This window comes from Botryllus schlosseri, chromosome 8, assembly GCF_051294905.1.
Source record: "Botryllus schlosseri isolate E-star chromosome 8, Bs_hap1, whole genome shotgun sequence".
In the NCBI taxonomy this organism is placed as follows: domain Eukaryota; kingdom Metazoa; phylum Chordata; class Ascidiacea; order Stolidobranchia; family Styelidae; genus Botryllus; species Botryllus schlosseri.
The window spans coordinates 23300932-23315067 of NC_137243.1; the positions used below are offsets into that span (position 1 = coordinate 23300932).

Here is a 14136-nt window from a genome sequence, read left to right on the forward strand (position 1 = left end):
GTTGCGATCTTGGTAGACACCGCGAATCGTACGATTTTAATGACGACTCCTATTATTTGGGCCCTGATTAGCTCTTGGCGAAGGCGAAAGGGCACTATACCATCGTTAAATTTTGCTGTTTAACACTCCTGATACATATTGTGAAAAAGAATCCCTGCTTTACCTTAATACAACTCCATCAAATATATGTATTGGTTATAGCATGATAAATATTCTGTAGTATTTCCCGCAAGCAATATATCGAGCTGATAGGTCGGTGATTTACTTGTGTCAAGACAGCTTTAAGATGCTCTGTCAGTTGCGAGCGTAAGGCATATACCTTTTGTCAGTTATTCTCAACCTTTCATGTCTTTGCGGACCCCTTTTGGACCGTCGCGAGCCTCAGCGAACCCCTGACTTTTATTTCTAATTTAGCTCAAATTATTGTTTCCGCTCAAGCCAGACAATGTGCAATGCGGTACTAAAGATGCATTGCGACATATTGAACAGAGAAGAGAATGGTCAAACTACCAAGCACGGTTATTATTAATCTATAGCATCCATCTCGGCCTAATCGTGAAGGTGATTGGCTTCCAGTTTTTTCTCTTCAGCTGTGTTTCAGTTGCTTGTCCTAACAATTCAGTGTTCGCTTTCCTGGCATTCGCAAATCCATGTCTTTGTCGGAGGAGTAGCCCAGATAAACCAAGGAGGGTTGTTGCTCTAACCGTGCAAATAAGAAAGGATTCACCTTACTAATGCTCAAGAGAGAGAAAGAGAGAAAGCAAACAAACTTATTTTTATCTTAACCATCGGATACCGTGGATACCAGTTTTCGAATCTTAGGTCTGACCCGCCCGTGGATTGAACCAACGATTTACAGATCAAAAAGCCGCACGCATCACTGCTACGCTATCTCCCCCATTCCTGCCACACCCAGATATTCCTACCCCGCTTGGGGGAGGGCGAGCTCGAATGGTGCCAAAATTATTTCGTGAATGAACACTAATTATTCGCTATTTATTTGAAAATTTTCGTAACTTTTTAATTTTTCTCGCGCTGTACGCGATTTCATGAAGATAAATGTTTGTTTATTAGGCACCCTTCCTCCACAAAAAATGCGCATCATCTGTAGACGTAGGCATCTAAGCGAGCGTTGGCCATTACCACGCCACGATGTAAAAAGACATATAAAGTGTGGGTCAACATGGGTCTCAGAGAAGTGAGCCAAAAAGATCGTCAGCAAGAAAACATTAGCCGAAAAGGATTTCCCTTATGTTGACCGTAAACTTCGATATAAAAATGTCTTGATCCGGGTACCTAAATTGCTGGCGCCGAATATTCATGTCGTGTCAATCTGGACCAGATGAATATAAAATGTGACCTAATATGGCCGCGGGTGTAATCATCCCTCTCCACACCCACAATAATTTCGTTGCTAGAGAGAGGAGAACAGCAACGACTAGCATAATAACAATATATCTCGTCGTAATTTTCAAATTATGTGCAAGGTCCAACGGACCATGTGACCTCAATCAGCTTTCCATACCTTCGTAAGTTTGTAGCAATTCCTTAAATGATTGTAATCACCCTATCATCTTACCAGAAACGCATATCTGGGTTGAAAACGCGTGATATCAATCAACCGTAATTTTAACATTAAATTCAACTGACGTAGCTCATGTCATCCGCTCATACCATGCAGCAGTGTTGCTTGAAAAATCAAACTCGTTTATTCGTCATCACGTACAAGGATAAAATGACTTTGCAAAGCTAACATAAACAAATAATGATGATCAGGCTGAAATGTGGCGATATAGGTTCGGAAAGCAGCCAACTGCAAAGTTGATTTGTTTTGTCATTTCATAACGTCACAATGCTGCGGCAAGAGAGTGTCCATTCAAACACCTATCACTGGCTATCAGACATATTGTGGTATCAGTTGTAAATACCCAGAGTGTCGGTTTCGCACAATGCGCTGGTCACAACGCTCGGTATAATCTAGGCTTACAACCGATAATCTTACATTATATGCGTTGCACTAACTAAAACATGGGTACAGATATTCTATTTTCCTTATATTAACACACGGTAAGAAGCAGTCAGATTCGGCTATCAATTACGGCCCCGTCCGTTCAAGCCAAGGCAACAATACATATATTGACATTGACAGTCTGATGTTTAAGTGATCAGAGCGTCACGTCATCATCGTTGATCATTATGGCAGACTAGGGAGACCGCAGGCACTTTGATCAGAATTGCTTGACGGCAAATTCATTAAAGTGTCTTCCCAGCTATCTTGACGTCTCGATTGTTTGCAGTGGCTGAAAAACAAGGCAGCGATCTAATGCCAAATTGTTAGCTCCATGCACAGTACATACGTTTGAAGATTATACACAACTCCAGTAAATTTCAAAACAAAAATGCAACATGATAGGTTGCTTCATCAAGATGGAGCTTTATCATAGGCCACACACTTGATTTTGAATCAATGAAACGAAAAGGCAGATGTTATCGTAACTATGTGCTCACTCACACAGCGTATATATACGATTTATCAATATTTAGAAAGTATCTAGCTAGTTGAATTATTTGAAATTAACCGGGAAACAATATAAAGTTAACGTTACGCGATAAAAGTAGGCCTATTCCCAGATATATTGAGCGTGAAGTCAACATTTTACTAATTGAGTTCTGTGAACACCTTTTCAAGGACGATTCTAAATCCGTTGCTACTCACATAGACGTTTAATAATCTGTCAGAAAGCACGTTACGCAGTGAAAATCTACCACGGCACGAATTGAATTAGTGAGGGAAACATCACAGGACGCAGCCTCCGTTTGGCGACTGTTCTGTCCAGTACTTACCCTTCCGCGTGACGTAGTTAACGAAATATAATACTTACAACAGAAGGGAAATGCATTCTATACTGAATACTCACTTTTTGTCATGGAAAAGGAGTCAGCGTGGCGATCCAAATTTGTACGCTATTGTACGCATAATTCAGCAGCTATGTAGAATACTCTTCAATACACAGAACGAATCGTTCGATGAAAACACTGATTGGGAAGTAACTCCATCACGCATGTTTGCGTCTTTAACTTTTCATATAAGATTCGTGTTAAGGATTCATGCTGATATACTTGTCATGAAACTTTAGGGCCATGAGGTGCTAATACATCTTCTGCATCATTCTACATCATCTGCTAGTCCATCGTCCAAAGTAACGTCCATTTACAATAACCTGCTAATACGCTGAAACTAATCTTTCAATCACTCGGTGACAGCGGACATGAGACCTTACCAATTGATGGCACGCAATTGGTCGCGCGTACGTATACAATACAAAAGTCATCGACCTAATTCAACATTGTGAATTGTGCCTATCTCTGTAAGAAAGGCGGCATGTTAAATTTTTTGTGATAAAAGTAGGCTATTCCTAAGCTACTGATCGATCTGTATATTCTGCGAATTCGGTAGCCTTTGGGAGACAAAATCCGACTTTTCAGACACCAATACCGGGCCATCCCCGTGCCCAAGCCGTTGAATCGGATATCATCGCGTTCAGTTCGACGAGAGGAAAACGGGGATAACTCTGTCGAACCCCTAAGACCAGCGGTTGTCGATCGGTATTTCGATCTATGTTCTGATACCGACCGATCGAAAAACCAACTGCGTAACCCGTATTGGCGTACCATCACGGGTTTTTGGAAGAAAACTTTTTTCTACGCGTCTCAGCCCCATTTCCCGGGTATCGTTGGAATCGTAATCGAATTACGCGTCTGCCGTTACCAAATTTATCCGGCTACCATATTCGGTTGGCGAGAAATCGGTGATTAAAAAAACAGTGAAAAAAGCGCTATACACTGTTTTTTGAAGGCCGATCCCGAGTCGGCTGAAAGTCCGATACGATCGTATCGGGTATCGGTCTACGCGGGGCCCGAAGACGAACGCAGCGGTACCTCGTATGGCCCAGTGGTGTGAACGACCGAGACGGAACCTCGAAAAGCCCGCCTATGAAAAACGTGAACTTCTCGGATGATCCACCGATCCAGGATAATCCGAGGATTATAATCGAAAAACTCACATAACTCCGCTTCTACTGGTCGGAATTGAGTCAAATTTGGTTTGCATCGTCTTTGAAGACAGCTAAACAATTTCATGGGGTTGGCAGAAAAATTTGAATTCTTTTTCAAAATTTCACCTAATAAATTAAAATTTTTAATTTGATCTGCGGAGTCCTTTACTTGTTAGAATTGAACCAACTTTGGTGTGCAGTGTTCTTAGGGTAACCTGACAATTTAATAAGTCAATGGCTGGAATCCGAAATTTTACTTTATTTTTGAACAGCCCTAGTGTACGTACGTACAGTCCATTTATGATCAGTGCGGGACTTGAAGCACAGGCCTGCAGGCATAGGCGGAGCCTGGAGCCTATTCAATCATATTACGTCGCATGCCATGCAATACCTCGTTTACAATGATGATGACCCCATTAAACGCCAATGTAATCAAGGAGGTTCGCAATTCGAAATGAAGATAGGTTGGGATTAGTTTATACAGGGTTTGGCGCTTTGGCCATGTTGATAATTGTAATTATAATTGATCGGGCAGGGTTATTACCAAAGGAAGTCATATGGGCGAATCGAAACCGTTAGTTGATTTGGCGGAGACAAATACTTTGTAAGTGGCCGGGAGGGTAATATCTAGAGATATCATAATGAAATGCTATTGTCTCACGTACATTTCTACTTGTAAATGTACAGTACGAGTGCACAAGCACATACGTACATACGTACATTTATGATTAGTGCGGGATTTGAAGCACAGGCCTGCGGACATAGGTGGAGCCTGGAGCCTAATAAATCACATAATGTCGCATGCAATACCTCGTTTACAATGATGATTATCTCATCATGCGCCAAGGTAATTAAGGAGGTTCGAAACCGCAACTGGCTGGTATCGCAACTGTGGATCATATCAATACGTTTTCTCGCGACGCTCTCACTAATTGAGTGGCCTTGAATTCGAGATCTAGACGTGTCTCCGAGTACAGGCGAATGTTGGGTTAGCTTTGCTGGATTTCAGGCGGTGCGTTCTCTTCGGTATCAAGCAGAATATTCATACACGCATCTGTTTAGAATTAGGTTTGACTAGTCTGACTATATGATGGATATACTAACCGACTCTGACTGCGACAACGAAGCATTTGATCCTAAGCCAATAAAGCTCGGAAGATATGTCTCTTCTGACAAAGGTACGTACCATGTAATTCCGTATGATTACATGTATTTCAATATATCAGTGGTTCCTAATTATATATTAAACAAGTGGAAATAGTCTAGAGCAGTGGTTCTCAACCGCCGGTCCGCGGACCGGTGCCGGTCCGCGACGACATTCCTGCCGGTCCGCCAGGTAAATTACAATTTAATACTTTAATTTCAAGATGCAATGTTGAAGGCTGGTCCATTGATAAAATAAATAAGTAGAATAGATGTGATCACAATTACAGGTGAAATATCCACCCAACTGTAGGGTCTAGGGACGAATCCCCCGGAAGTTTGGCTTATCGCCCTGTAGGGGTCCCAAGACCAACGTTTTTGTGGGTGGGCTGAAGAAGTGCTTTTTCGTTCCGGCTTTTTGGATGGCCGATATAGGTGCTGTAATGTATTTTCTTGCGGCCCGCATTTTATTCGTAGTTGGCAGAGTAGCCTTCGTCTGATGGCAGTGGGCATGAGCAAGGTAGCACGACAAGATGCTTGGTTCGACTCCGAAACGCTTCTACTCTCGATATTATCAAAGAGAAAAATATTATTGGAGTTGGCGTGGTCACTTAATCCCACGGCCTTCGGCGCGAGAGACTGTAAACGACTCTCGGCGGCAGCACGTTTATCTCACAAGGCAATGTAACCTCGACTCGGCAGACTCACTACCATAAAATCAAATTGATGCCATCATGAATATGATTAACTACGATCAAAACCATCTGAATATCACTCTTTAGCACCATATAATTGCAAAAGACGGTTGCATACTTTACATTTGGACCTCATTTCAATTTTGAAAGTTCACCGGTCCGCCAGACATTTTTTGAAATTTCACCGGTCCGCGAGGCGAAAAAGGTTGAGAACCACTGGTCTAGAGGGTATTAAAGGACAACAGAAAGGTGGTATAACAATCTTTCGATTAAATTATAATCGCAAATTTACATTTGACAAATACATCAAGGTACGGCTCGTTCGTTGGGCTTTCTGAGACATAGGGACTATACGCCATGTGTTTCGGTCATCGTAATTTATGTAAAATGTGTGTCATGTGCGTATACAATTATGCATAGTGTTGGTATGTTTCTTCCCTGTACCATCATGAATGATTCAGTTTACTGATATGATCATACAGCTTCTTATACGAGTAGCATAATATTAGTTGTTTCGCTTGAAGCAGGCCTACAGTAGGCCTATATCTATGTTGAAGTCGAAACTGGAAGTATTATCTCTACTCTTTACTCAACTATCAAATGTCTATACCACATTTCAGTTAATTTACTATTCGAACAGAGCAATGATACAAAGTTTTAAATTATTGATTCGAGCCCGAAATAATTCCAATGCTGACTCCAAGTTTTGAAAACGAACCATTCATCATTATGTCTATTATCAATTGAGTCAATTTGATGAGGAGTAATGTTTCGCAATGTTTCGATGATCTATGATATGGTATATTTCATCAAATAGCGTTGTTATCCACGTACAATGTACATTGTGCAATATGTTTACGGTTTGTTGACAAGGATATTACGTGATGTGTTCGCTCCCTTATTACTACCGTGTACCATGAGCCAGGGGTGTCAAACTCGAATTGCTTCGCCGGCCGGATTCAGACCTTCAAATCGCTCGCGGGGCGGACCAGTTACATCAATCAAAAATGTTACCTCAAAATCAACGCCTCAGTTGAGCACTTGAATACTCAATTATACAGCCCATGTATGATGCGGTTATACTCTATCAAACCCGTTATTCGCAAACAATAGAATTTTTTCAAGTCCGTAATAGAACCTAGTCCAACCTTTGACGACTTTGTTATTGTCGATCCGTCTGCAACAGTAATTAAAGGCAAAGTCGCTATTGCTCTTCGTTGATTTTAACTATGTTTCATATCGATTTGGGGAACATCATTTCGTATGGTATATTTTGATGCTGTCATCTTACCAAGTTTCAAGACTATGACTTTATGACTAGCGCAGTAATTTCGCTGTCAAAGTCGAGCATCTAGTAAATCAGCCCGCGCCAATATATGGTCGACTTTGATAACGTACTTACTACTTTAATTATTGGGTCACAGCCTTTAAATCTTCATACAATGTTAGATGCCATCATGAAGATATACAATCCGAAATTTTGCCATATAGGAAACAATCAAAATGTACACATACCAATACTGTTTTTCGTGAAAAATCAGTTATGCGGTAGGCTGAAGGTCAGGTGATTGCATCTTACACTGAACCAATTTTTGAGGGTGTGACTCGGTGATCAGGATAGTAATTTCGTTATGATAGTCGAGTATATCAAGTACATCGCTGACCTGCCATCTAGGCTACCGCATGATAGATTTTTCACAAAAGCCGAAATTGCTATAATGCTATATGTAGGTTTTGAATGTGTTTTATCCCGCGGGGGATAAAAAATATCGTATTGTATTGTATTGCCAGGTAGAGTGGAATGGGTTTGTTCGTTTGTGGTATTCATGGTGTTTGTCGACTACTATGGTCATTCCCCCCATAATTGCCGACTTTTAGCAGGGCCCACTTCTGGGCTTTTATAAGACGCCGCTTACAGGGATGAGATGGCGAGGGGGAATGTAAATTGATGCTGTGTGTTCGCGTAATATACATTTATTAGTTATTGATCATGGCAGTGAAGATATCGATTTCTTTGGATCCTACTTCCGAGCTAGGCCAACCTTCGATGTTATATGATTTCTTCTGACCGTCGTCGTTGAAATACCATTGAACCTTACAATAGTTATATGCAGCTAGTTGCCCAAATTATAGATTTAATGAAATATGCTCGTGTCTTTTTAGGGTACAAAGAAATTGGAGAATTTGTGGAAAGCAGTGACATCCTGAAAGGTTTACCGGACATGCAGAGGATAAAAATGGTTAAAACCAAAATCTTCAATGAGAGAAAAAGATGCCGCTCTGCACTGCATAAGGGGATGTCACAAATGCACGAATAGTCATGGACTATGACATCAGACTTTCAGCACGTAGCGTCAGTGATCTCTAGCACTGACGACTGTAGATTACGATTGAGCAATTTCGTTTAGTACCTGGTGGCAATTTTAAATGTACAATTCGTTTCATGATTTTCGTTGCATTCTCTTCACAACATTTTGTTGCGAATGTGTTTTGATAAATTGGTTTCGATCGCATGCTTCCAACTATTTCATTTCTTGGTGTGATTTAGCAGGTTGACATTGGTAGAATCGAACGATTTTTTGGCCGCTTTCAGCATTGGCTGGAGGATGCACCCATGGCTCACCATGGGGCGTAGCCGTATTGCTCGAGATCCGAATTACTGAACAGTGAACAAGTTGGCGTATGGCTTAAAACAAATGGAAGTTAGCAATTATCAAGTGCCCAAGATTATCACGAATCAAGATTCAATGTGATCTGCTGTAGGGTTTTTAAGAGAAACATGAAATTGGAGCGAAGTTTATACGGTAACTCCTTACAATTTGACGCGGCTATAACATGGCGAGAGTCTGAGATCGGTTTAGAGACATGTTAAAGTGGTCTTTATTCGGTATTATTGGGTCAAAAAGTGTACAGTGCCTTAGTGGAAAAATTGCCTCATACCTGCTAGTAGACTGTATGGTCCATGAGACGTTATACTTCCGAGGGATATTAGGGCTGCTTATATTAAACCGAATATATTTATTACCTAATTAGAACTTGGATCTGCTATCGCGACAGAGTAGCCACGGCTGGCCAACGAATGTCATAGTGATTTGGATACTAGCCGTAAAAAACTGGTGATCTAATCTGCAGCATGGCCAACTGTAGCTTCTTATAAAGACACATGTTCCGTATTTTCACAGCAGTTTTCAAACGCAAATATGTGCGTGGTGAAATGGAATGGTCATTGGTATAATCCACAGCTGCAACACCAATGGGTTGTTGGTTCGAGTCCGGCTGAGGACGACACGAGAATTCCTACCCAAGTGTTGGAGGTTTATCTAGGCTCGTCGTCATCCTGTGATCAGCGTAAGCGGTGATTTATAAAAGCCTAGGAGTGGGCTGTGCTAAAAGTCGGTGAATACGGAATCAAAAAATGAATATAGGCATACTCTAAAACTACGAAATTAGTCAAAACACCATGAATAAAAAACAAACAAACGGTGAATTATATATCGCGATCATCGATATCGTACAAGGATGACGTCGTGGATTTCAAATAGTGACGTCAAAAGTGATTGTCATTGGTAAATGACTCTTTTGACGAAACTGGTTCCCGAACCTTGTCATATAATACGACGTCAATGTCCATGTCCACCTTAGTTCAGTAACAGCAATGGTCATGGTCTGGTAATTCAAAATGGCGAATTGTCTCCCTAAGTAACAAATGTCCACTAAAGTGGTCTATTAGATATTGAAAAAGTTGGGAAAAATTAGGGCGACCGCAGTTGGAGGACATTTCGTGTATATTCTAAACGCTGCGATATAAACCGCAAATCACCAGTGACAAAGCGCGGAATCGATATTCCAAAACCAATCGAGTTATTTTCAGACGCCTAGTTTGTCTCCTTCTGTTGGCGATAACTGTCGCCCAACTGCTTCAAAACAGGACTGTCCACCAAAGTAGTCTAATAGGTAAATATATATATATATATGTATTCCTAAATTGCTATTTAGCTAGTTCATGTACCCATTCGTCCACTATGCAACTCATTACAGCATTTGCGAATGTTTTGCTTTGTAACCTACGCTTCGGCTGCAACTAGGCCTAGTTGATTTAGCTCATATGTGTACGGTACTATCAGAGGTGGTCAGTAACGAAGTAGGCCTACCTCTACTTTTTTGAAGTACTCAAGTAGTGTTCCTCTACTTCTGGTACTTACTCAAGTAGATCTGATTTTCTCTACTTCTACTTCTACTTAAAAATATTTCGTGATCCACTTACTTACTTTTCGCTATTTTCAGTTTGTCAAGTAGAAGTAGTTTAATCCCCCAATACTAAAGATAGCCTGAGGAATTTCGGGGCTGTTTTCACGTAGTACCAACATTTAATATTCATGAAAGTCAAGTAAAGTCCAGAAATTTTGTTTCGCTTCGCGCACAGTAGTTATGGAGTGACAAATATGTTTTCACGAGAGTATCAGTGAATATAATTTAGGTACTGGATTGCTTTGTTCCGCTCACACCGCATTGTCGCCCATATCAAATATTTCATCACAGTATATATGACCCACCATAACGTTTGAAACTACCGTTTCGCAATCTAGCAATTACCTATCATATCGTAATCTAGCAGACCATGACGTGTCCTGCTAATCTGGAAAATGTGGCTTTTTTTAACGTTACACCTGTTTTAGCAGATCACCTTTAAAGCTTTATGGACAAAAGATATGAAATATATTTTCCGCGTTTTAGAAGTGGTATTTGTATTTAATTTTTAATTCTGAGTATCATACTTTGAGTTCTAGTTACTTTCAGTTCTTTTATCTGCAGAACACAGGCCTAGGCCTACATGTTGAAACATAAAAGCAAGTGTATTAATGCCTCTATCTTCCTAATATAAAGCTACACTAAATATAGATTTTACGATCCACAATATTTGTTATTAACGTATACTAATCGCGCAAAGTGTTGAAATCGTATCCGATACAACTTCTCCGTATTGCTCTTCGCCTAAACTTGGGGCCTTATAGTATGAGGTAGGGCGCCAATGCCATGATGTCTTCTAAAACGGGGTCTTCTAGTAAACAAAGGGTTAGTATCGCATTTTCATATCAATGCTATAATTTGCATCTCTTCTCCTCGGATGCATCAATACGAATCAAGCTCTCTGCACCTTCTGCATAGCTCAATTTGCAGCTTACAGTCCGTGCGAACGAAACAAGACTGTTTTCAAACTACTTACTTACTTGAGTAGATTTAAAGTCAGTCAATTCTACTTCTACTTCAAGTAGTTTTAGGTTGCTTAAGGAAGAAGTATTTCTACTTGTACTTGAGTAGATTTTGTCGTCGCTACTTCTACTTCTACTTGAGTAGCTTTCTTGACTACTTTGACCACCTCTGGGTACTATAGACGTAAGCTATAGCCTACAGATATGACATGTCAAAAAAAGTCAAAATTAGGTCAAAATTTTTTACAAAGGTAAAGCTTCTTTGCAACCTGCATTTTGTTTGTACCGTAGATTTGGCACTGTCATTGAACTTATCATTTGACATTTTACAGCCTACTTTATTGGCCTACCGTTGTAGACGACCTATTGTCTGCTCATTGTGAATCACAAACATTCAAATGAAACAAATAGTTGACATAGTGTTATGTTCAACGTACCGCAATATCTCAACTGAAGCAAGACTGCGTGGGCATTGCATGGTTCTTATATCACGAAGCGAATGATGAGAAATTGTGATGTAGAAGGCATTGCCAGAATGAAGTAACACGGTTTGTCACCAGCAGTGTACTGTACAGAGTGTACAGGCACACACAACTTCAGTGTTGCCATCTAACAACTGCTGCTGTTGAACGTTCTTTCTCAATTCTTGGCTAGGCTAGCAACTTCGTAAGGACAGGCACTTTCTACCCTGCAATGTAGGAAAGCATCTTTCGTCCTACTACAAATTTTTTTTATTGTTTCTACCATAATGCCTAATGTAACTACTGGAAATCTTCATAGGGCCAGATTTTGTTAAAATCGAGTTTTTCATGTAAAAATTTGTCAGTTGTTTAGGCAAGATAAGTAGTACAATTCTAGCATTATGTGGGTAAACACCTAATTTGCATACACTAGATCAAATTTGGTCAAATTTGAGATTTAAGTCAAAATCTTCCGTTTTTTACATAAAAAAAATGACCCTAGATATGACATGATGGTAAGACGCATGGAATTTCGTTCTTGTTGTCAATTTTATTTCCAGTGATATAGCCATACAATTGGAATAGTGATAAAATGTTAATATCCATTTCGTAGCTTCAACCTTGCTGTTGCTACGAATTCCGAAATACCAGATTCCAACCTGTAGACCAGTGGTTCCCAACCTTTTTCCACCAACGTACCATTTCGAGGTTTTATGCAGTGCTCGTGTACCACTTACCAAGTTACGCGCGCCGAAGACTGTCCAACAATGTTTCCACGATTTATGGCGTCATAATCACGTATTTGACTTATGCGAGGTGTAATAACAAATTCAAGGCATTATCAGCCACATAGCCTTGACGGGATGTATGGAATTTTTTTTTTTTTCACCATCAGTCACAAGAAGGACAACATAATGACATACAACAAACAACAAAAGTCAATTTATTTAATGCGATGGCTGCATTTGTATATTTTCCACTAGATGGTTGATGCGTGGCATACGTTTGCTCACAACGCATCGAAATTCACGCATGGGCGCAACAATAAGTCGGTTTCGTTTCTTCGACTTGATAGTCATCAGAGATGAAAATCCTTGCGCGTTACATAGAAGGGAAAATTAGCAACTGGGGCATAGCTAGCGTCGAGTACGAGGAGGCCATGCGAAGCCAGAAGTACCCGACGGCTTTAAAGTAGGCCTACTCAAAATCAACCCCATCTGAGCTAATAACTCGCTTCGGTCGAAAATAAAACATAATCTACCCGCGTACCACCTGGAAGACCTTCGCGTACCACTAGTGGTACGCGTACCACAGGTTGGGAACCACTGCTGTAGACCATGAGGTTCTCAACCTTTTTGTTTTCGCAGACCCTTTTTGGACCGTCACGGACCCCCCGAAGTTTTAGTTCAAATTTCGCTCAATTATCGTGCAACCTTAATCCAATTTTCCCTCTAATTTTTGATGAGTTTATGTATCATTATCGAATATGGTAGACCGTGTAGGCTAATTGTGTATACTGCAATTCGTCAATCACAGTTCAGCCTTGAGGATTGTGTGTTCGATTGTAATACTTGTCATATGCTGACCGCGTGCAAGATCTCGAACAAACTTCATTAAAAATAACAGTTTGCCCAACTTGGTTGCTGTCACAAAAATTTAGTGTCATCTGGCACTGAAATTTGTTCCTACTGGCGTCAACAATTTATCAGGTACTGGTTGCTACGTAATGCTACAAGGGCTTTGATATTGGTACAACATTTTATTACATCTACAATCGCTACTAGCTCAGGAATCTAGATTTAATATTTGACTGTTTATTACTCATATATTTGGCTACAGTAAGTTACATCAACTCCTTCATGCTTTTGAAATGCCTCAATGTTACATGTGCTGTGGAAACTTTCATTATTACAATTCATAATCACAGTCTTCTCCCATCACATCACTTTACCCATCCTGTAAATTTACAGTACATTTCCCTTTTTGAAATGTAATCTGTCTTACAACCTTGTGTTTGTATAGTTACAATTCTGTTTACTGACAATGATTCATAACAGTGGAAAGCTTTTTTTCTCGGATACAAATTTACTTTGGTACTTGGCGTGACGCATGAGTTTAGTCTTGTACATTTACCAGTACACAACCTTCACACTTCCATTGATTGAGAAAAATGATGTTTCGGATGCTCTCAGTAATGTACCAATCATTAAAATGGCTTTTTAATAGGAAAAAGTCGACTTAATACGTGCTCTCGGTGCAGACGTCCGACCGGTCCCGGCCGTGCCGTTTGATAACCCAGACAATTACAACCATCAGGTATGGTGAACCTATTCAAAATTCTATTGCCAGCTTTGCCCGATCTACGCTTTATCTTTCAGGCTCGACGATATGCAGAATCTCTGAGCAACGCCGCTTGGACGAATCAATTCGATAACACTGCCAATAAGCGAGCGCACATCGAGACAACGGGTCCTGAAATATGGAAGCAGACTGGTGAGATCAGGCCCATTATAATACTTTTCAATACGCTATTCATTTGTATACGGGAGAAGTCCAATCTCCTTGCTCATGT

General features: G+C 40.4%; 1 protein-coding gene and 2 long non-coding RNA genes across 4 annotated transcripts in view; 2 read left to right on the forward strand and 1 right to left on the reverse strand.

Annotated features, from left to right (window-relative positions):
• The window catches only part of LOC145444506 (uncharacterized), a 174189-nt gene extending 165783 nt beyond the window's left edge, over positions 1–8406 (forward strand). The window contains exons 2-3 of one of the 2 annotated variants that reach the window (XR_013916697.1): positions 5116–5233; positions 8057–8406. This is a non-coding gene — a long non-coding RNA (uncharacterized LOC145444506). Of the gene's footprint in view, positions 1–4789; positions 5234–8056 lie in introns of those variants that run through there. The other variant, XR_013916696.1, reaches the window with a different exon arrangement.
• LOC145444495 (uncharacterized) overlaps positions 1–14136 on the forward strand; it is a 38056-nt gene that overhangs the window by 1733 nt on the left and 22187 nt on the right. Inside the window, exons 4-5 of the mRNA XM_080322488.1 lie at positions 13791–13880; positions 13943–14057. Coding sequence (XP_080178614.1) covers positions 13791–13880; positions 13943–14057 — 205 coding nt within the window. The remainder of the gene's footprint in view (positions 1–13790; positions 13881–13942; positions 14058–14136) is intronic.
• Positions 1687–3759, reverse strand: LOC145444513 (uncharacterized). The gene is made up of 2 exons (XR_013916706.1): positions 2919–3759; positions 1687–2300 (listed from the first exon to the last, which is right to left on the reverse strand). It is a non-coding gene; the product is annotated as an uncharacterized LOC145444513 (long non-coding RNA).